General features: G+C 41.9%; 1 protein-coding gene across 5 annotated transcripts in view; it reads left to right on the top strand.

Moving 5' to 3' along the window:
* The window catches only part of rbm33b (RNA binding motif protein 33b), a 66,751-nt gene that overhangs the window by 42,856 nt on the left and 2,021 nt on the right, over positions 1-21,874 (top strand). For 4 of the 5 annotated variants that reach the window (XM_037530875.1, XM_037530877.1, XM_017711712.2 and 1 more), the window contains 5 exons: positions 2,030-2,295; positions 5,360-5,596; positions 7,169-7,483; positions 9,442-10,083; positions 15,805-15,963. In XM_037530875.1, the coding sequence (XP_037386772.1) occupies positions 2,030-2,295; positions 5,360-5,596; positions 7,169-7,483; positions 9,442-10,083; positions 15,805-15,963 (1,619 nt within the window). The remainder of the gene's footprint in view (positions 1-2,029; positions 2,296-5,359; positions 5,597-7,168; positions 7,484-9,441; positions 10,084-15,804; positions 15,964-21,874) is intronic. The other variant, XM_037530876.1, reaches the window with a different exon arrangement.

Below are 21,874 nucleotides of genomic sequence, written 5' to 3'. Positions count from 1 at the left end.
TGAAGGGGTGTGTCTATAGTGTGTGCCTGTAGTATGAGGGGTGTCCAGTGTGAGCGGTGCGTGTCTGTAATCTGTGTGTATGTGAGGGGGGTGTCTATAGTACGAGGGTGTGTGTGTCTGTAGTGTGAGAGAGTGTCTGTATTATGAGGAGGTGTGTGTCTGTATTATGAGGTGGGTGTGTCTGTAATCTGTGTGTGAGGGGGTGTCTGTAGTGTGAAGGGGTTTGTGTCTGTAATGTAAATGGGTGTGTCTGTAGTTTGAGGGGTTGTCCAGTGTGAGGGGTGTCTGTCTGTAGTGTGAGGGAGTGTCTGTAGTATAAGGGTGTGTGTGTCTGTATTATGAAGTGAGTGTGTCTGTAATCTGTGTGTTGGGGATGTCTGTAGTGTGAGGGGTGTGTCTGTAATCTGTGTGTGGGGGTGTCTGTAGTGTGAGGGGTGTGACTAATCTGTGTGTAGGGGTGTGTCTGTAATCTGTGTGTAGGGGTGTGTGTCTGTAGTTTGAAGGGGGTGTGTCTGTGGCGGGGGGGGGGTGTCTGTAGTGTGAGGGGTGTGTCTGTAATCTGTGTGTGGGGATGTCTGTAGTGTGAGGGAGTGTCTGTAGTATAAGGGTGTGTGTGTCTGTATTATGAAGTGAGTGTGTCTGTAATCTGTGTGTTGGGGATGTCTGTAGTGTGAGGGGTGTGTCTGTAATCTGTGTGTTGGGGATGTCTGTAGTGTGAGGGGTGTGTCTGTAATCTGTGTGTGGGGGTGTCTGTAGTGTGAGGGGTGTGACTAATCTGTGTGTAGGGGTGTGTCTGTAATCTGTGTGTAGGGGTGTGTGTCTGTAGTTTGAAGGGGGTGTGTCTGTGGCGGGGGGGGGGGGGTCTGTAGTGTGAGGGGTGTGTCTGTAATCTGTGTGTGGGGATGTCTGTAGTGTGAGGGAGTGTCTGTAGTATAAGGGTGTGTGTGTCTGTATTATGAAGTGAGTGTGTCTGTAATCTGTGTGTTGGGGATGTCTGTAGTGTGAGGGGTGTGTCTGTAATCTGTGTGTTGGGGATGTCTGTAGTGTGAGGGGTGTGTCTGTAATCTGTGTGTGGGGGTGTCTGTAGTGTGAGGGGTGTGACTAATCTGTGTGTAGGGGTGTGTGTCTGTAGTTTGAAGGGGGTGTTTCTGTGGTGGGGGGGGTGTCTGTAGTGTGAGGGGTATGAGAGCAGATCGACATGCTGTTCTGTTTCCTGTAAGCGTCCTGGCCATCTGCTGCCTGGTGGTCACCCGAGGCTCCGTCCTTTAGGGATGCGTTTAGACGGTCGAGCCGCTGATACTGAGAAACTGATACTTGCGGAACTGGCTGAATAAACACTTTCCCTGCTTTAAATTCACTTTAGGAAAAGAAAACACAAGAAAAAAACATTTTGTTCTGATTTATAAAAAGCAGTTTTTCTATTTCTGCTGTCTTCCTTTGTACACCTCTTGCTCTCTCATCTTTCTATCTCTATATATGTGCCATCAACCTTTCTTCCTCTTTATTCCTCTTGCTGTCTTTCTTTCTCCTTAACTCTATCTTGTTCCTACTCTTTATTATTTCTTTGTTTTCCATTTTTCTTTGTCCTTCTTTCTCTTTCGTTTTTTTCTTTGATTTTCTTTAATTTCTCTTTCATTTTTTCTCTTTTCCTTACTTTTTTCTTTTTCCCTCGTAAATTTCCTTTTTTCTTTTTTATATTTTTCTTTTATCCATGGCTTTCTTTGTTTCCTTGTTTCTTTAGTTTTCTATCATTTCTCTGTCCCCTATGTTTTTGATTCTTTCAAAAGTCCCTCTATTCTGTCGTTTTCTTTTATCTTTTTCTGCATCTTCCTTTTCATCCTTTGCTCTATCCTTCATTCTCTCTCTCTCTCTCTCTCTCTCTCTCTCTCTCTCTCTCTCTCTCTCTCTCTCTCTCTCTCTCAGCTCCTGAGGAGCTAACAGAAGTAGAGTTGTCACATTAGATCAGCAGAAACGCTGCAATATGTTCACTTCCTGTTTTTTTTTCCCTATCTCTTGTCCTCTTCCCCAGGATTCGCAGGACAGCATATGTTCCATCAGCAGCACCCCACTTCAGAGCTGGACAGTAGTCCAGTGCTCCATGGCCCTGTCTCCAAGGGGGTTGCTGCTCGGCATCCCGAATGTTCAGGGGACCAGGGGAGGCCCCACTGCTCTCTGCAGAGAAGCCTGGGCTTACCCAGTCCAACAAAAACACGCCCCGCATCCCAGTTTGTCCCAGGAGTAACATCCCTACTGGCAGCGTCCAGCAGCACCACTCACTCTGCTCTGCAGGAGAAGGTAACGGTGCCTGTCTTTATCTGTGTGTGTGTGTGTGTGTGTCTGTCTGTCTGTCTGTCTGTCTGTCTGTCTGTCTACTACATACGGGGGCTGCTCCTCAGTATTACAAGTCAATACAAGTAATTCATTACAAAGGACTAATTACTTCCCTCCGACTGTTCCGACTGTTTTTAGGTCACTCATTTTTTAGTAATCCCACTCCTCGTCGCTTCCATGTTACTGTCTAAAACCTATACAAGCCTTTATACAACAGTCGGTTCCGGCCACGCAAGCTGATTGCTGCTGATGCTTTAGCAGATTGATTGTGGTGTTTACAGTGCTTCCCTCACTCATGCAAATGAAATGAAAGGACAGGTATGGATGCTGGCTCCACACAATCAGTGGTAGAGATAGATGTAAAAGAGATGTATGTATGTTAAACTGTAAAAACAATTCAAAACATGGTGTTTTCGAAGATTAGTTTCCATGTATGGACTGCAGACCTAATGAAATTTAAACAGCACTTACATACGACACCAGACTCTACTTTCAAAACGTTATGGGCCTTTTAATCTCTTTCTGCCAGCTCCCTTATTTCAAATTAAAATGGATATTGTTGAATATAATTATATATCAATATTATTAAAATATTTTCCCCCTTAACTCTGTGGTCCTAGTTTATCTGAAACGGTTGTGTCTGTGTATATCGGCGCTGTCAGAACAAAACCTCATATCTCCATTTTTGTTGTTTTTCAGTTTTTGACATTATTTTAAAAAGCCTTTTGCTCTTTACATTGTGTTAAAACATCATTCAAGATTCAAGATTCAAATTCCTTTATTGATCCCAGGGGGAAATTGCAGTTGTTACAGTTGCAGCCGCTTATGTAAAAATAAACACTTTACTAATAATTTAAGACAATATAGAGAATTTACAGTATGTACACCAGATTTAAGTACTTATGAGTATAGTAAGGTGGCAGTGATTGTGATAGTAATATGAAACATCAGGTATAAAGCAGTTACAATTATTTAAATTAAGTTAGTGTCCCTCTGAGTTATTGCACACACAATTGTTATTATTGCACATATGAACAGTGTGTCATGATGAATGGACCAAAAGAAATGACCCAAAATTACTTAGAAAACATTTTGGTTCCATTGGCTTGCATTAAAAGCAAATCTCGTGTAAAGTTAGCATTACAAGGTTTTGTTCCGACTACAGTAATATGGGAAGTTAACCAGACAGGTCCAGAAAGGAAACTTGCTGCTTATTTGTGTTTTGCATGTGGACCGTTCAAAAAATAATATACAAGTATTTAGAAGTTAAATATTTACAACAATTATGTTATGATCTGTTTAAACCCACAGCATTTAATAAGATATTAATAAGTTAAATATATACAAAATCATCATTTAAACTTTATGGATGTGTAATGATTGTTTTGTTATTGACAAAATGGAATGATGCATTTTCATAATTAACAGACATAATTAAGGTATGGGGTCATTCAAAGCAAAGGGATTTTAGTCTTGAGTCCAGGTCGGTTAAAAGTCTGAAATGTGTTTTGAACTTGGTGAAATGAGCCAAATATCTTTAGGAACAATCTGAAGCATCCAGCAAATAACATACCTTGCAGTTAATTTTTGTTATCTGTCAATGTTGCTTACAATTAAAAATCAATATCGTTGTGGTAGGAATACCGGTGAAGACTACACACCGTCCAGCTGTAACTGCTCAGCCTTCACTGAAGCTCCTGTAACTGATCATTTGTGTGGATGCATGTTTATGACTGTCAGTGCTATATCAGAGTACTGACCTCACTGATGGGATAGTTTGTGAAATGAGATGCAACGATAAATTACCTGGACCTGAATACACACTCCTTTATGCAAAAGTTGGACCACCATTTCTGTAAGTGTTTAATTTGCACATTAAATTTGATGTATTTCAGCGTGCAGGGGTAACCATTTCCAAACCTCTTCTCAAGGAAGTGTAGTTTTATTTAGAGTTATCTTTCTTTTTGTTGAAACAGGAGCGCTTTTATTTAACAAACACATGGCTGGTGGGGCATCCAGGAGAAATCTGGAACCGAACTTTAATCTAACCAGCTCACAGGATCAACTTCTGTTTTAATCCCGCTTTACTGCATGAATGTTTGTTTACATTTATTCCAGTGACATATATTTACACGCAGAAACACATTTACTGCCAAGATAAATGATTTTAAACAGTTTGCTTAGGTGCCTAAAACTTCCAGTAATGTCAGACGTTTTCTTCACAACACTCTGTTTATCTCCTTTTTTGTCGTTTTTCTTTTCTTCCTGACATAATTTGAGGCCTCTTGCCCTTGATGAATGTCATGATGAACAGAAATGGTCAGAAAATACTTTTTTTTTTTTTTTTTTTTCCTGTCAAGTTACGTTTTTGGAGGTGTAAGGTTTTGTTCGGGCAGCGGTGATGTGTGTGTGTGTGTGTGTGTGTGTGTGTGTGTGTGTGTTGCCATTTGTGAACAGTTTGCATGACTGATCAAGGTTAGTCTGTGTTTAGTGGTTCACACAAGTTCAAGTGGACTACGCTATAGGCTGCAGTGCCCTCTAGTGGTTGAGATTCTGGGGTCAAAAGCATTTGTAGGTTCACTCAGTGCCCCGGAATTAGGATATTTGAATATACAGTTGTCATTGTATCATATTTAAAATAATTAGACATTTTCACTATTGCTCATGAATCAAAGGTGAAGTTCCAGTTTTTATGCTGTGATTACTTATTTTGTTTTCTTTATTGTTAAATACATGGAAAAAAACAAGGATTATAATATAAACACTGAGGTTTGTTTGTGCTGGCAAGCTTATTAATCCTTTTGTGTTTATATATCGCAAAATTTTCTTTGCTCTCATAAACATAAAAAACTTTGCTCTCATAAACATATCCTGTATATTTATTGTCCGCACTCAGTGCATTGGCTTTTATTTGCATGATCTCACTTTGCATTGCTTTGTCAGTTTATGTGTGCATCTTTTCCACTGAAACAGACTTAATTTAATTTGCCCAATAAAGTTATTCTGATTCTGATATTTCTTTTCTAAGGTGCTGTCCGTCCCCCGGCGGTGTGGTAACCAGCGTTTCCTTCCAAATCAAAACCTGCTGTTGTCTCCTCCAGAACCTCTGCCTGCTCTCTTCCCAAAACCACAGAAAAGCCAGTCGTGTGCAAGCTCCGTGCAAGCCCCTCCTCCTGTCTGCCTGCGTTCTCTGAGCAGTGAATCGCAAAGCAGCCCTCATGGCCAAGCTGCTCCGCTATGCTGTGCTGTCATCAGACCCAGAATGGTCAGAAATTTCATTTGAACATGAAAACTTTTTTTTTTTTTTTTTCCTCATTTTTACAATTGTTAATTGTGGCCATGTGTATTTACTCTGTTTAGTATTTAGTAATTTAACGAAACAGGGATGTTGAAACATTGCGGTATTTGCATCCAGCTCCGGCTCCTCCTGCTCCTCAGCCCAGTTCAAATGTGGCCCTAGATCAGTTACAGGTCCGTTTAGTGGTGATGAAATTTCATGAATTCATGTGTTTTTTCCTGCTTTGCCTGTGTCGTCATTTACTGGTACAACGGCAGCAGCTCCAAATCTGAAGTTAGTGGCAGTAAACACTGCAAAAGTCCATTAAAAACCCCTTTTTACCTCCATCTCACTCTAGTAGTGGTCAGCTCTGTGTACGTGACATGTTGTGGCCATTAATCAAACAGAAAGCACATTTTCAGAAAGGGGGAAATTCCACCTCCTCATTTAACCCATCCGTGAAGTGAAAAACCACATACACACTAGTGAATACACACCCACATTAGGGGGCAGTGAGCACACTTGCCCAGAGCGGTGGGCAGCCCTATCCACAGCGCACAGGGGGCAGTTGGGGGTTAGGTGTCTTGCTCAAGGACACCTCAGTCATGGACTGTTGGTGCGGGGGATCTAACCAGCGACCTTCCGGTCACAGGGCCAGTGCCCTAACCTCGAGCCCATGACTGCCCATATTTATGGACTGTTATACAGAATTAATTGCCGCAGTCTCACAGTAAAAAAAAATGATAAACAAGTATTAAGATGTTAAATATTTACAATGATTATGATCTATTTTAACCCACAGTATTAATTGAGATATTGCTAAGTTAAATATATACAAACTCACTGTATGCTGTACACACTACATTGCCAAAAGTATTTACTCACCCATCCAAATAATTGAATTCATGTGTTCCTGTCACTTTCAAGGCCGCAGAGGTCGGCAACTTTCTGCAGAGTCAATCACTACAGACCTCCAAACTTCATGTGGCCTTCAGATCAGCTCTAGAACAGCGTAGAGAGCTTCATGGAATGGGTTTCCATGGCCGAGCAGCTGCATCCAAGCCTTACATCACCAAGCGCAATGCAAAGCGTGGAATGCAGTGTTGTAAAGCGCAACCTTGTATCTCCTTTTTTGTCGTTTTTCAGTTTTGGACTTAATTTTAAGGTATCCGTGGTCCTTGTGTGTAAATTTCATGATGAATGGACCAACAGAAACGACCCAAAATGACTTGGAAAAAATTCTGGTTCCATTGACTTACATTAAAAGTAAAGTATGTTTTTTCCTTCTCCTGTGAAGTTACCATTTTGGAGATACAAGATTTTGATCCGACAACAGTGTGTGTGTGTGTGTGTGTGTGTGTGTGTGTGTGTGTGTGTGTGTGTGTGTGTATGTATGTATGTATATATATATATATATATATATATATATATATATATATATATATATATATATATATATATAAAATATAATATAATTATCAAAACTCTCAATGTGTGTGTTTTAAAAAAATTAATAACATCAGTTTTTTTTCCATTTGTTTTTGCTCTGTCTCTTTCTAGCAGGTCCAGATTTCTCCTAAGTGCAGCCGAGCTCTGAAGAATCCTCCAGTTTTGGCTCAAAACAGCTCCTTCATTAACGCAGCCCGTCCCACGCCTACTCCTGCCGTGCAGGTCCGGCCTGTTGCCAGGGCCGTTGCCACGGGGATGCCCGGCGCTGCTAGGCAGCAGGCGAGTGCCAGGGCTGGAGTGTGTGCCAGGACTATGCCAGAGCGAGTGCTGGCGGGGAAGAGTCGAGGTCAAGAGGTCAAGGAGGAGCCCCAGTCTCCTCTGAGTTTACTCTCCAAGAAAGAGAGCGAGGGAGCAGAGAGGGATGAGGTGAGTTAGAGAGAAAGAGAGCGGAGGAGGAGGAGAGGGAGGAGGTGAGTGAGAGAGAGAGAGAGAGAGAGAGAAGGAAAGAAGTCTTCCACTTGACCACATGAGGCTTGAGTACCCCATAATTTGCTATAAATGGTGCAGAGGGGCCAGTGGTTTGAAAGTGAGAACTTGACACCTGGCAGATATCTGAATATCTCTCTCTCTCTCGCTCGCTCGCTCTCACGCTCCCACGCTTGCTCTCTCCTTCCCTCCTCCCTTGGTCTCTCTCTCTCGCTCTGTCTTTCTCGCTCTCTGTGGATTGCTACCTTTTTTTTCCTTTAGCTCAGTCTGCCACTCTCTTGCTTTAAAGCAGACTCTCTTTTGTTTCTTTCTCTTTCTCCTCCTCACCTTCCCTCTCTCTCTAAACTGATTGCATTAATAGAGCCTTTTACTCCTCTTTCTCTCTCTCAGCTCAAGGTCAGGGCGACTCACTGAAAGGTGTTCATTACACCCAATTATTAGCCTGGACAATGCAGCCCCTGCTGGATCAATAGCTGCTGTCAAAGCTCTTTCAGATGCTTGAGCTGTAAATCAATCAAGAATTATCTGCACTTTCTCCTTTAATTATGCCCAAATATTAGTGCCAGCAAATCTCAGCATGGATGATTTTCTCCTAATGAAGATTCATTTATTTAAGCAGGTTTCGCCAGTAAGACCTACAGTATGTCAGTGTTTCCCAACACAGGTCCTGGAGTCGCCCCTGCCCTGGCCTTTTCTCTGCTCTCTCAAAGATAATCCAACAAATCAGCTGTTTAAAAATCTTAACACATTTTTGTATCAAAAATTGTCCAGTAACGTGTTATTTATTCCATAATGTCCACGTCAGTTGGGAACCATTTCAAATCATCTAAGAAGATCTCACTACTCTGCTTTAAATGGACTCATCCGCTTTGGATCTTTGTCCAGAAATGCATAGACAAGCCTTACGCTGACCTACATTACATGACTTTTAGCCTGATTTTAACCCCAATTTGCATTTTCCATCCAATTTTTGCAATCTGAATGGATTTTCCAGGTTGGAAGTGATTGATGCTGGGATTATCTGACCATGTACAAGGGGAAATGAGTCAGTCTTAGACTTCCAGTCGAATTCAGAAGGCCCTCCATAACTCAAACATTCTTGAGTCCTGTAGTGCGAGATGTAACTGAACAAGTGATTCAGGTAACAGCCAATGGGAGAGAGAAAAGAAGGTGAAGAGGTGTGCTTGCATTACGCTGCATGTGCAGCTGAACACGGAGACAGAGGAGCTGCTTGTTGAGTTTGTGCAAATAATTGTTTTCTTTCCCGTTTCAATTCAGGAGCCAGATTGTAGTAAACATTTTCTCCAGCTCTGACTGTTACATCTGCATTTCAACCACATATTCATCTCGTTTGCTTGTTTGCTGCTCTTCTTATGTGTGTATAAAAGCACAAGCAGGTTCAGTCCAGGTTAGGTCTTTGTATCATGTGAAACCTGTGGATATCTGATATTTTGGGAGCCTTTTTGTAGCCGAAACTCGTAACGTGTGTTGCACCCTCAGTTTCATAATGATGGAAAACCCCTGTTTAAAGTCCTGTATAATCTGGAAATGGGCATAACAAGGTATCTCTTGTCACAGCGTCCTTCTTGAAGAATGCAAGCCTCACAGAGACACAAAGCCTAAAGAACTAGTCTCCTAGGTGTAGAAAATGTCTTAATATTTCTTAAGAAAATATTTCTAGATTTAAAAGATGCAAATTTGACTACAGGAGATAATCTCTATACATTCATGACACTTTAACAATAAACCTTTGTTCTTTTCTGCCTTTTCTTTCAAAAGAAAACTGTCTGATTAAACAAAGCTAAAAAAATTGTCCATCAGCCAGGTTGGTTCAGTAATTATCCGTGACCTTAATAAAGTATTGCAATTGTAATGTGCAGTGTGTTTCTCCCTGCCAGTGTTGGGCTGATGAGGATGATGAGGACTCTCTCTGCCAGAGCAAGGCTGGTCAGGATGATGGTGGTGATGGTGTTTCTGCATGGTACCGGCAGCAATTGAAGAAGCAGAAACGACTCAGGGAAAAGCTTATGAGTCACAAGGAGAAGAGGAGGCACCTGCAAGCCCAGTACAAGAGGAGACAAAAGCAGGGCAAACTCCATGAAGTTCTCCTTATGGGAAAAATCCATGATGCAGCACCCCAGCAGTGTCCTCAGCCATCACAGGACAGCAAACAGGCTCAGAGCACCCAGAAACCCACACAGAAAACCAGGCGACGGTGCTCTTTGGACTCAGAGAGTCACCCCAACCTCCAGCTGTGCCAGCAACAGCAGCATGGTTCTGCTTTACTGCCACCACTCAAATATCCATCTAAACCAGCCCACCCTCAGACGCATGTAGCACAGTGCTCTGCTGCTGCTGCCCCAGTGAGGCGGGCTGTACTGTGGCATGGGCAGAGGTGTTTTGGGCATGACGATGAAGGACCTTCAAGATTTTCAGGAGAGCTGGGAGAATGGCATGAGAGGACGAAGAAGATTGTGATGAGGAGGGAGGTGAAAGAGCTGCCATCCAAATTGAGAGTCGCTAAACACGTTGGATTGGAGGTAATTGCCCCCGGATCACACTGCCTCACTGCCATCACTCCTACCACATCCATATCAGAGCACATCACTGTATTATTTTAGCAAAGTTTTTTTGTAGTAATTTGTGTTTGAGTGTATTGATCAGTAATTTTTATGATCTATATCTCAATCTCTTTACAGCCAGTTTGGCTAATGGCTGTTTTTTTTTTTTTTTTGGGGGGGGGGGGGCTAATTTTTATAAACCTCTTCTTTTTACCCAAAGCTCACACTGTGTGAGTTGAATGAACACATGAAACACACCATCATAGTGGTGTCAACTCTTGCCTGCAAAGGGCTGCTGTGGTTTTCAGTTCAACAAAGCACGAGCGTAAATGGTCTGTTGTGAAACTTGAATACAATTTTAGTTTCTTGAAACCCTCATTAAACTAAGTAGCACTTGAGTTGCATATTGCAAAGCCTCCTGCAATTCATTTGAAATTGAGCCACAACAGTTGCAAGCATCTCAACTTAAAGGAACGAGTTTCCTGAAACAGCCGATCAAAACGGTGATAGCACATCATAGCTTTGTAATACAGCCACTTTAAACAATGACTTTGACTGCCGTAAAAAGACAGGATAGGTGCTACTGAATATTGTAGACTGATGACACATTGAAGATGAGTCTATATCACAAGAATGACTGGATAGATCAGACAGTGCGAGCGATTTTAATTGGCCAGCTAATGGAACAACTGAATATGTTGCTTGCAACTATGTTTTTGAGTTGTTTTGTACATTAATACTGCACAGAAATGAGGTTGCAGGCAACTAGTTGCATGACAGTTTCACTGTGCAAGGCCAGCCTAAAAGATTAAACAAGTGGAATCAGGTGTGTTCCTAACCGTTTGGAATGAAATCCTGCAGGTAAGACTAGACACTCCACTGCCTTTCACCCAGTGACTTAGGAGGTGTGTGTGTGTGTGTGTGTGTGTGTGTGTGTGTGTGTGTTTATTAGCCAAAGTCACCATTTAGAAACATTGCTCTTTTGATGGGTCAAAACTGGCAGCAGCATTAAAATACAACACAAGTGCACCCAACCTGGCTCACATCATTTATGTTCTAAAATAAAAACTCGAATCAGCCAAAATTCAAATAATAAAATGGCCAGTTGAGGGTTGTAAGATCGTGGCCCATTCTGATCAAGCTTCTTTAGTTTGTGTTGGTTGTGACGTGACAGGTGCTATAAAAACGTTGTTGATGTCTTTGCTTGCATATTTTTATTCAGATTTTATTTGTATTTATTTAATTTTGTTTATTCATTTTATGGGCAACTTGGCCATCACTTAAAGTAGAGGGTGACCCCTAGAGTCCGTCAGCATTGGTTTAGCCTGTAATGGAAGCTTCTGAAAACCAGTCAGTGTTGTGCAAAAAAGTCCCCATTGCACATCGCGCACATCTGGACACTCCACACCTGTAGATGTTTTTTTTTTATTCTTTTTTTTTTATATTGTTTCACCCTTATTATTATAACTGCCACGTGTTGTGTGACCTGATACTGGCTGCTAAATTTCTTTCGGGATTGATAAAGTATCTATCCACCAACCCTATCCATCCACCCACCCCCCATTCATCCATCCATCCATCCACCCCATCCATCCATCAACCCACCCCACCCATCCATCCATCCATCCCCCCACCCATCCATCAACCCCATCCATCCATCCATCCATCCACCCACCCACCCACCAACCCATCCATCCATCCACCCACCCACCAACCCATCCATCCATCCATCCATCCCCCCACCCATCCATCAACCCCATTCATCTATCCATCCATCCATCCATCCATCCATCCATCCATCCATCCCCCCACCCATCCATCAACCCCATTCATCCATCCATCCATCCATCCACCCACCCACCAACCCATCCATCCACCCACCCCATCCACCATTCAACCCCCTATCCATCCACCCACCCACCCGTTCGTCCATTAATCCACCCACACGTTCGTCCATTAATCCACCCACCCGTCCATCCATCCATCAACCCATCCATCCATCCATCCATCCATCCATCCCCCCACCCATCCATCAACCCCATCCATCCATCCATCCATCCATCCATCCATCCATCCACCCACCCACCAACCCATCCATCCACCCACCCCATCCACCATTCAACCCCCTATCCATCCACCCACCCACCCGTTCGTCCATTAATCCACCCACACGTTCGTCCATTAATCCACCCCACCCGTCCATCCATCCATCCCCCCACCCATCCATCAACCCCATTCATCTATCCATCCATCCATCCATCCATCCATCCATCCCCCCACCCATCCATCAACCCCATCCATCCATCCATCCACCCACCCACCAACCCATCCACCCACCCACCAACCCATCCATCCACCATTCAACCCCCTATCCATCCACCCACCCACCCGTTCGTCCATTAATCCACCCACCCGTTCGTCCATTAATCCACCCACCCATCCATCCATAAACCCACCCATCCATCCATCCACCCACTCCATCAATTCTTCAACCCCCCCACCTATCCATCCATCCACCCACCCACCAACCCATCCATTCATCCAGTCATCCATCCTTCCAGTCATGTATTACCCTCAAACCTCTTAGGTCTGTAAAATTATTCCAGATATGTGATGATTTACGTGTGTATTTTTTTTTTTGTCACATTAGACTTGTAGTAAAACTAAAGACACCAAGCATGACTTGGCTGATTGACTCCATTTGCTTTAAGAAATAAATTGTGTTAAATTACATTTTTGGCCGAACTATTGCTTTAAGCTCTTTCTGCCTGTTTTCTCGCCCTCTTCTGGGACAGAGCTTTGTGTAGCGATGAAGATAACACGGTGTCAGTCTTAATAGAGGTGGAGGGGTGTTTTTTTTCTTTTTTTCTTTTTTTATACAGTGAAAGCTCCACAGACAGCAAGATCGATGTGTCTGCCTCTGCGAGTCTGTGAAAGCAGGATCAGAGCAGTGCTGCCCCGGGACGTTGTTTCTCCATCATTCTACGCCGCTCTAACAATGTTATCTCTCGCTCTTTCTTTTCTCTATCGTGGATCTTTCAGGTGTTCTGTAATGGACGTCAACCCCTGAAGACATGCAATTAATCTTTAAAGTGTGTATATGTGTGTACGTGTCTGTGTGTGTGTGTGTGTCAGTGTGTGTGTCAGTGTGTCAGTAATACCTGCGAATAAAGAGTTGCCAGTTAGGCGGATTTGGCTTGAAGAGCTTAGCTGCAGATAAGGGAAATTAATTATTTTTGCGTCAGGAATGATAGCGCTCTCGCTAACGGAGGACACAAAGCAGTGAGTGAAGGTGGACGGGGAATTAGTGGAGTGTTGTCACTCCAGGATAAGGCTCCACAGCCTGTGTCTGCTGTAATGTGTAGGGCTGAACCAATCTGACTTTTTCCTCTGAATACTGATTCCAATACCTCGACTTTGGTACCGATTCGATACATTACCTTTTGCTATTTAAAATCTGTATACCACACAATATGCTATCACAATTGGGGAGAATTTAACCTAATGGGGGGAAAACATCACTACCATCACTGTTGCACAGGCCACATCTTATGTTATTATATACAGTATCTCACAAAAGTGAGTGCACCCCTCACATTTCTGCAAATATTTTATTTTATCTTTTCATGGGACACCGCTATAGAAATAAAACTCTGATATGACTTAAAGTGGTCAGTGCAGCTTGTATAGCAGTGCAGATTTACTGTCCTCTGAAAAGAACTCAACACACAGACATTAATGTCTAAATAGCTGGTAGCACAAGTGAGTCCACCTCACAGTGGACGTGTCCAGATTGGGCTCAGGATCAATATTTAGTGTGACCACCATTATTATCTAGCACTGCCTGAACCCTCTTGGGCATCGAATTCACCAGAGCTGCACAGGCTGCTACTGGAATCCTCTTCCGCTCCTCCATGATGACATCACAGAGCTGGTGGATGTTACACACCTTGCGCTCCTCCTCCTGCTTGAGGATGCCCCACAGGTGCTCAACTGGGTTTAGGTCTGGAGACATACTTGGCCAGTCCATCATCTTTACCTTCAGCAAGGCAGTTGTCATCTTGGAGGTGTGTTTGGAGTCATTATCTAGTAGGAAAACTGTCATGCGGTGCTTCAGAACGTCACAGTACATGTTGGAATTCATGTTTCCCTCAATGAACTGCAGCTCCCCAATGCTGGCAGCACTCATGCAGCTCCAGACCATGAAGCTACCACCACCATGCTTGACTGTAGGCAAGAGACAGTTGTCTTGGTACTCCTCACCAGGGCACCGCCACACATGCTGGACGCCATCTAAGCCAAACAAGTTTATCTTGGTCTCGTCAGACCACAGGACATGGTTCCAGTAATCCATGTTCTTAGACTGCTTGTCTTCATCAAAGTGTTTCCGGGCTTTCTTGTGCATCAGCTTCAGAAGAGGCTTCCTTCTGGGACGACGGTCATGCAGACAGAGTTGATGCATTGTGCGGCGTATGGTCTGAGCACTAACGGGTTGACCTCCTTCCTCTTCAACCTCTGCAGCAATTATGCGTCTGTTTTTTGAAGCCCACCTCTGGATGTGACTCTGAACTTGTGGGCTCATCTTCTTTGGTCAACCCTGGTGAGGCCTGTTCTGAGTGGAACCTGTCCTGGAAAACCGCTCTATGTCCTTGACCGCCGTGCTGTAGCTCAGTTTCAGGGTGTTAGTAGTCTTCTTATAGACTAGGCGTCTTTGTGGAGAGCAACATTTCTCACATCCTCAGAGTGCCTTGTTGAATATCAAGTGGCCAGTATGAGTGAATTGTACCCAAAACACCAAATTTAACAGCCCTGCTCCCCATTCACACCTGGAACCTTGTAACTCTTAACAAGTCACATGACACCAGGGAGGGGCAACGACACAATTGGGCACAATCTGGACCTGTTCACTGTGAGGTGGACTCACTTGTGTTGCCAGCTATTTAGACATTAATGTCTGTGTGTTGAGTTCTTTTAAAGAGGACAGTAAATCTGCACTGCTGTACAAGCTGCACTGACTAAAGTTTAATTTCTATAATATCGTCCCATGAAAAGATATAATAAAATATTTACAGAAATGTGAGTTTTCTGTTCACTTTTGTTCACTTTTGCCTAAACCCTTGCATATGATTGTATTTTTAATTCCTTTAATTTTTATAACGAATGCTCACTGAACAAATATTTAATGTTCAACCTGTATGTCTCTTCTTCAGATTTGAGTCTGAAACTGACCCAAGTCCAGCAAAACTCTGTCCAAATCTGACCTAAACCAGCCCAAATCAGAGTGCCAAAATTAAACACATTTGTCCGGTTAATTTGCAGTGTACCAACAATAATAGCAGTCCTCATAAAGCAGATCACAGACCAATCAAGGGTTATTTATCACTTGTTTAATCCCGAAACTCTGTTTCTTTACTTTATAACCGTCGGCTGAATCAAATCTAAACTGAGCTGCAGTGTTATGTGGGTGATGTGATGAATTGAGAGATTCATATCATTGAACATCAGTAAATGACTTTGGTTAAAACAATGCAGGCCAGTCTTTAATCATATCACATTGTTGATTCACCAGTGCATTTTCAGTAAGACATATTGCTGTATGTAACAGTATAACCACAACACTCGTATTATACCCCTATTGTGCAACTGTAATTCTTTTATATCTTTATTAATGCTTACATGAGCTTCACGCTGTATTTACAGGAGGAGGAGGATGGCATGAGTTTGAGGTTCCCAGCCCAGGTGAATGAAGGCTCAAGAGTGGTTACTTTTACTCGGACCACCTTCTCTCCAGCCCACACACTCAGGCAGGTGTGTCCAAACCTGCGGAGGTGGACTGCCTCCAACAAGCTGCATGACAAGGTGCGTCTATTTGAGATTACTTAATAAATCAACACAGTTTCAAGCAAGTGTGCAACTAATGCAGTGCCTGATGGCTGTACAGTTGTATGCAAAAGTTTGAGCCCCCTGCTCAAATGATGTTTTGTTGATTTTCTAAATGATAGTAAGTTAACGCATCTTGTGTTAACTTAATACCCAGTTTTGGGGGAAATTGTGTATTTGTTGTTATTACAGCTAAACTGTGGCTTTAAAGCAGCTCACATGTACTGCAGCATTCTGTCTGTATTGAAACATCAGCAGACGGCAGAAGGGCAAACTAAATTGGTGTAGTCTGCGTGGGCCCGCCGCTCGCCACGGGTCGCTGTTCAGGGGCACACCGGAGTCGGACCGGGCCAGATGGGCAGTGCCCGAGCCGTGCCAACGCAGACAGACGAACAGGCGAGCGGGTGGTGGGTGTGCATGTGTGCCAGGTTGCTGTCCCTGTGTCAGTTGAAGGGCTTTGTCAGCCACTGGGGTCCATCTGAAAAAGCTGCTGATGTTCGCTCAGGTAGAAGTCTTACTCTCCTGCCCCATAACTGCTCACCCTAGCAACAGCCTTTGTGTTGCGGCCCAGTAGGGTGTAGTGATGGACATTAACAACATTAAGATGGTACACTTTCAGTATGAAGGTAAAAAAAAAAAAAGTCTTTGGATTTTTTAGGTATGAATTACCTCGTGGGATTAATGTCTCACTTGCTCATATTTAGAAGGCTGAAGATTCTCCACAATGGGAGAATCTTTTCTTCATAGGGGAGATCCTTCACATCAGAGGCGCTGTGTGCGTTTGCCAGAATGATTCTGCATTGCCTCGTGAAAACATAATTATCACAAGCAAATAATTCTCAATTTAAATGTACACAGAGAAAAACATTTCAGCATGCAAGTGTAAATAAACAACAAATTGCCTCTACATTTCCACAGTATTGGGGGTGAACAAAAGCCCAGATTTGACCAGTATAATTGCACTTGAACCCTGCTAAATAACATAATGTCATGGTGGATGTCATATGTTGTCATATCTTTAGAATCACTGAGGTGTTTTTTATGATTTGATGATCATTATTATTATGAACATGATACAGATAAACAGTTCAATTCTTCACAATTCATGAATACAAACAGCTGCAAGTTAACAATGTGGTGTCAGGGTTTTCAAAAACCTACACAGTGTTTAAAAAAAGACGCCCAGATAGAATCTACAAGGCACAAATATGTTCACAATTATATCAAACCACTGAAATTGTGATCTAAAAATCTTGACATTTGTGTGGATTTATGCACCAAAAACTGCTGCATTTATGTTTCATTTTTACATGCTCAACATCTTTATCCCTTATAATAAAATTGGCTGTTTCTATTACTGTACACTCTTAAAAATGATGGTTCTTCAGGAGTTCTTACGTAAAGAAAGTGGTCCTGTATAGAACCATGAACACTCAAAGAGCCCTTTGCACAATTAAGGCGTTCATTAGATTGATGGAGAATGTACTTCTATAGAGCACCTTTTTGAAAATGGTTCTGTGTAGTACCATAAAGGGTTCTGCTGTTCTGCATTTTATTTCATTTTACTTTTTTATTTTATTGTCTACTTTTATCTCTGGGGTCGTCTCAAACAAATTGCGTGCTGAGAAAATCCGCAGCAAACACCACCTTCAGCACCGCATCGTGGAGGCTTGTGACAGCATAAGAAATAAAATGAAACGGTGTCCTGTGGCTTTTCACTCACCCTGTAGAACCATTTTCTTTTCTGAAGAACCCTGAAAAATCATCTTTTTTAAGTGTGTACCTTTAAGGTTTATGTTTATTTTAAATTTGTCACATATAGATGTCAATATATCCTGATACTTTATAACAGATTGTACACCGTTCAGGCATAACAACTCCTCGTTTCTACGCTCAGTGTCCAGTTTCTCAGCTCCACTTACTGTAGAGCTGCACTCTGTAGTTCTACAGTTACAGACTGTAGTCCATCTGTTTCTCTGATACTCTGTTACCCTGTTCTTCAGTGGTCAGGACCCCCATGGACCCTCACAGAGCAGATACTTTTTGGGTGGTGGATCATTCTCAGCACTGCAGTAACACTGACGTGGTGGTGGTGTGTTAGTGTGTGTTGCGCTGGTATGAGTAGATCAGAAAAAGCAGTGCTGCTGGAGTTTTAATACACTGTGTCCATTCACTGTCCACTCTGTCAGGTCCACCTTGTAGATGTAGAGTTAGACGACAGCTCATGTGCTGCTGCACAGTTTGTGTTGGTCATCCTCTAGTCCTTCATCAGTGGTCACAGGACGCTGCCCACAGGACGCTGATGGATGGATATTTTTGATTGGTGGGCTATTCTCAGTCCACCAGCGACACTGAGGTGTTTGAAAACTTCAGCAGCACTGCTGTGTCTGATCCACTCAGACCAGCACAACACACACTAACACACACCACCACGTAATTCTCACTGCAGTGCTGAGAATGACCCATCACCCAAACAGTACCTGCTCTGTGAGGGTCCTGACCACTAAAGAACAGAGTATCAGAGAAACAGATGGACTACAGTCTGTAGCTGTAGAACTACAGAGTGCAGCTATACAGTAAGTGGAGCTGATAAAGTGGACTGTGAGCGTAGAAACGCTCATGATGTTATGCCTGATCGGTGTATATGCTATAGGTCAGTGTACCCTCTCCTCCCCCAACCCCTGCCCCTTTTTGCCCACTTCCTACCCGTCCCAAATGCTGGCTTTAGAGATCACGTGCTGCTGCCTGGTTTAATGTAGCTGCCTTCTCGCCATGTCTGGGTGCTTGATGTGTGTTTCTGAAGGTTGTCATGGTTGAGTTATGATGGGCTGTCATGTCTAGCAGCACTGCAGCGATTCCTCCCGCTAACGCTTCTGTACAGACAGCCAGGCTTCATGGCATGCCCTCCAGCCATGCCTGCATGGCAGCTGTCTGGGTTTCTGTGCTTTCACCAGTGATGTCTTGTTTTTTTTCTGTCACGCAAGTGGGTTTGGGTTAACTGGCCGCCGTGTTCATCTTACTTGCTTATATTTATTGCTGAATTGCTGATCTGACGAATTGCTTGCTATATAAAATCATTTTAGATTTATTAGCTGAGTGATCGTGTTGCATCTGCAGAAGCCCACTTGTAAGCCAGCTTGACTTGTGTTTTTATTGAGGTCCACTAGAGGGCAGTGTCGGTCATTTGTCAATGATGATGAAGACGAGTTTTTGACAGACAGCAGTTCACTCAGCGTGTTTAGCACAACCCATTATTGCTGAGTATTCATTATAATTTTTCAGTAACACTTTATTTGGGTGGTCCACTTTAGGTACTTTGTAAATGTTCAGTATATCTTTAAATAACAGTCAAGTAAATATCCATTAAATTCAACTGAACTGCAAGTTTAGTGTGCCAAAATGTATTAAACCTAACCCCAACCAATCTACTCCTAAACCTATAATGTTTCTGATAATCAATTGAACATCACCAGAAAGTTTCTTAATGACTTAAGTCTCTGTAGAGCATCTGTAGGGGACCATCCAAATAAAGTGTGAGCAGTTTTACTTAGAATTTTAGTTCAGTTAATTAAATGGAATTTAATTAAAGAATAGCAAATACCGTAGACTAAAGTACCACTGCAGCCCACACTTTCTGTATTTTTCTATTGTCATTCTATTGGCCTCTAGTAAGCAGAAAAATAAGTGTAAAAAGCTGCACGATCACATTTTATGTGCGCATGTTGCGACAAAAGTTTGCTAATTTAAATACGATCAAAGCACTGGCATTGCAGATATTACAAGCTGTCGTTTTCCGCTTTATAATGCTTCCACAATGCTTATAGCACACCCCTAATATTTACTAGAGCTGCATAATTGATTATATTGTTGCATATTGTAATTGCTCTACACCTTGCATTATATGTAAAACATTTATTGGGGTCCAAAAGTCTGAGGTCGCTAGTGGAAATGTCTCTATTTTGCATTATTTTGCAAATTAATTTATAGATTTTTCTTTACAGATGATCATTATCAGCATGAAAATATGACTCAAAGGTAAAATCTGTACATTTTACATGAATGTCAGAATTTTTTTGCTCCTGTGATTTTGTGAACTCAGGGGCTCCACAAAGCCTCTGATGAGCAGATCAAATCCTCCCGAGTTTCGTCCGAACATAACTTTTTATCAAAGCCCTCAAACGTGGTCAGTGTCACGGTTTAATTTGCATTTAAATAGTGACCTATAAAAAGAAATAATGTTGAATATTTCTTCATTTTAATGTTTATCCCTTTTTTTAATTGTTTGACATTTTTCATCTTTGTTGTTTATTTACAGTTTTAAATGGAAAAAAGTTCTTTTCAACTTAGTCTCAGACTTTTGGACCCCACTGTGTCAGTGAATCAGTAATCTGATTAAAGATCATATTGGTCTTCATTATTTCGACCAAAATAATTTACTTCTGGATTACATCAATACCTTGATTAATCAAAATACCCGCAGCAACTCATCTGGAATTACGATTGGTCACAGCTCGCAATACAAAAGTGAATAAACATTGGTTGATTTAGAGGGCTCATTTGCATATTATAGCCTTGCACCGATATCACAGTAACAGTGATCAAGCGATATAATATGCCCGAGAATTCACCTTCAGTGCTGCTTTAGAGAGCTTTAAGAGCGCATATGGTAACTTTGGCAACATCGTAACTTTACAGGAGAAGGAAACACATACGTGACTTTTAATGTAAGTCAATGTAACCAGACTTTTTTCCAAGTCATTTTGGGTCAGTTCTTCTGGTCTGTTCATCATGAAGTTTAAAAATTTAAACAGATATTTTTAAATCATGTCAAAAACTGAAGAATGACAACAGCGATATAATGAAAGTCCAGGATCTAGAAAAACTCCTGGAAGTGTTTCGTGTTTATGGGCTAGTTGTTACGGCCTGTAGTTGCCACGGTAGCGTACAGTAACCAAGCAGCCCATCAGACAGATTGTTAAAGCAATGGGCCATTACACGCAACATTGCATCTCAGTGGTCCCTAATGAGCGTGCAGATTTATGATGCTGTGACAGTTTCACAAACTCCGCGCACACTGACAAACGGCAGCTCCAGTAGCACCGAGAACACAAACAGGACCCTCCACTTCTGCTCTTGGGTTTTTTCCATAATGAAAGCCACACATGTTCCAACTTTGACTTGAAGTGATGATGGTCTCCACTGTGGGTGAACTGTCAGTTAGTGATCGAGGTGCCTGATCCAATATTTATTTGTACTTGGTCTTTTTTATTCTGGTCAATTTGCAGTATGATATATATATATATATATATATATATATATATATATATATATATATATATATATATATATATATATATATATATATATATATATATATATATGTGTGTGTGTGTGTGTGTGTGTGTGTGTGTGTGTGTGTGTGTGTGTGTGTATGTATATATATATATATATATATATATATATATATATATATATATATATATATATATATATATACACACATATATATATATATATATATATATATATATATATATATATATATATATGTATGTATATATATATATATGTGTGTGTCTACCTGCCAGCCTATGATTCATATTAATGCATCAATTTTGCCAGAAAGTGTTAGCTTTGGTAAAAAGAAAATGAGCTGTATTTTTCTGAGGGAAAAACAAAATTGAACTAATAAACTTCAGACAAAACAATCAGCCAATTTCTGCTGTAAATATCAGAGTTAACCATAACATTTCTGATCTGTGCCGTATCATTAAACCACTCAGGTGCGTGCTGGGGGGGGGGGTATGATGCCTTCCCCACAATCATCATATATTTGCCTCGTCATATATTAGCTTCCTATATTTGACCACCTTTCATTAATTTTATTAAC

The sequence above is a fragment of the Pygocentrus nattereri genome, chromosome 19 (genome assembly GCF_015220715.1).
Source record: "Pygocentrus nattereri isolate fPygNat1 chromosome 19, fPygNat1.pri, whole genome shotgun sequence".
Classification (NCBI taxonomy): domain Eukaryota; kingdom Metazoa; phylum Chordata; class Actinopteri; order Characiformes; family Serrasalmidae; genus Pygocentrus; species Pygocentrus nattereri.
This window is presented reverse-complemented; position numbering and strand designations above follow the sequence as displayed.